The sequence below is a fragment of the Microtus ochrogaster genome, linkage group LG2 (genome assembly GCF_000317375.1).
Source record: "Microtus ochrogaster isolate Prairie Vole_2 linkage group LG2, MicOch1.0, whole genome shotgun sequence".
In the NCBI taxonomy this organism is placed as follows: Eukaryota; Metazoa; Chordata; class Mammalia; order Rodentia; family Cricetidae; genus Microtus; species Microtus ochrogaster.
This window is the reverse complement of record NC_022028.1, coordinates 46,567,608-46,568,784: the sequence shown is the minus strand read 5'-3', so window position 1 is coordinate 46,568,784 and position 1,177 is coordinate 46,567,608. Positions and strand designations below refer to the sequence as shown.

The 1,177-nt window shown below is 44.7% G+C and overlaps 1 protein-coding gene and 1 pseudogene across 1 annotated transcript in view; both read right to left on the bottom strand.

Moving 5' to 3' along the window:
- Positions 1-1,177, bottom strand: part of Mcm3ap (minichromosome maintenance complex component 3 associated protein) — a 53,481-nt gene that overhangs the window by 7,907 nt on the left and 44,397 nt on the right. Inside the window, exon 26 of the mRNA XM_026785395.1 lies at positions 141-377. Coding sequence (XP_026641196.1) covers positions 141-377 — 237 coding nt within the window. The remainder of the gene's footprint in view (positions 1-140; positions 378-1,177) is intronic.
- On the bottom strand, positions 7-410 carry LOC101990448 (annotated as a pseudogene).

Genomic DNA, 1,177 nt, shown 5'->3' with positions numbered 1-1,177 from the left:
ATTTGAGATTCAGTAGGTTAGTTCTCATCCACATTGACTGTCTGTAGATTTTTGAATGTGGTAACAGGCATGTAAGTTACCAATGTGTAGAGTTTGTTTGGTGAGTCCTCATCCCCATTATGTTTTCTGGACAAACGTACCCAGATACGGTATGGAACATTCCTTATTCCTTTGGCCCAGAGGGCTTTATTGAGCCTGGTATCAATCCGCACATCTGGAGTCCCCATCTCCTTCATGGCAAATTTCTGGATTTCTCTGAGTGTCCTAGGAACACGCTTCTTAAAGCCCACGCCACGGATGCGCTTGTGAATGTTGATGGTGTATTCTCGGGTCACCACCTCGCTAATGGCAGAACGGCCCTTCTTCTCGCCACCCTTCTTTGGGGGAGCCATTCTGCCGGGCCCAAGCTGGAAAGGCTAGGGCTTTATTTCTTATACCAGTTAGTCTCTGTCTCTCTCTGTCTCTCTCTCTGTCTCTCTCTCTGTCTCTCTCTCTCTCTCATGTGTGTTTGCATTTTAAGATTTATTTTATGTATACGTATTTGGCCTCTGTTGAGTTTATGTGTACTTCAAACATGCAGGAGCCATGGAAGCAGAAGAGGAAATCCAAGCACGGGAGTTCCAGGTGACTGAGAACCACACGGGTGCTGGAAATCAAACTTGAGTCCCCCAGAAGAGCGACAAATGCTCCTAACTACTTAACTCTCTTCAGCTCCATATAGTAAGCTTACAAGTAGATCTTTTTTAAGATTTAGTTTATGTGTATGAGTATTGTATGTATGTGTACTACACATGTGCCTGGTGCCCAAGGAGTTCGGAAGAGAGTATCAGCTCCCCGGAACTGATGTTATGGGTGGTTGTGACCCACCACTTGGGGGCTGGGAATCGAGCCTGGGGTGCTCTGCAAGAGCCGAGTATTCTTCACCATTGTTAGTGCCAACATGGACAGCAAAGGCTGGTTCTGCCTTTCCTGTCTAATGTTTTATTGAAGGGCAGGATTTTTTTTGTTGTTGTTGTTATTGTGACTTTTATTTTACTGGGTTTTTTTAAAATTAGTTTTATGGTATGTAGTTTAAACTATCAGCTTGAAACAATGCAAGATCATCATGAGAGACTGTCTAAAGCAAGGAGGTCTGCAGGCATGTCTGTGGGGACTGTCTATAGAGTGTGCGGGTCTG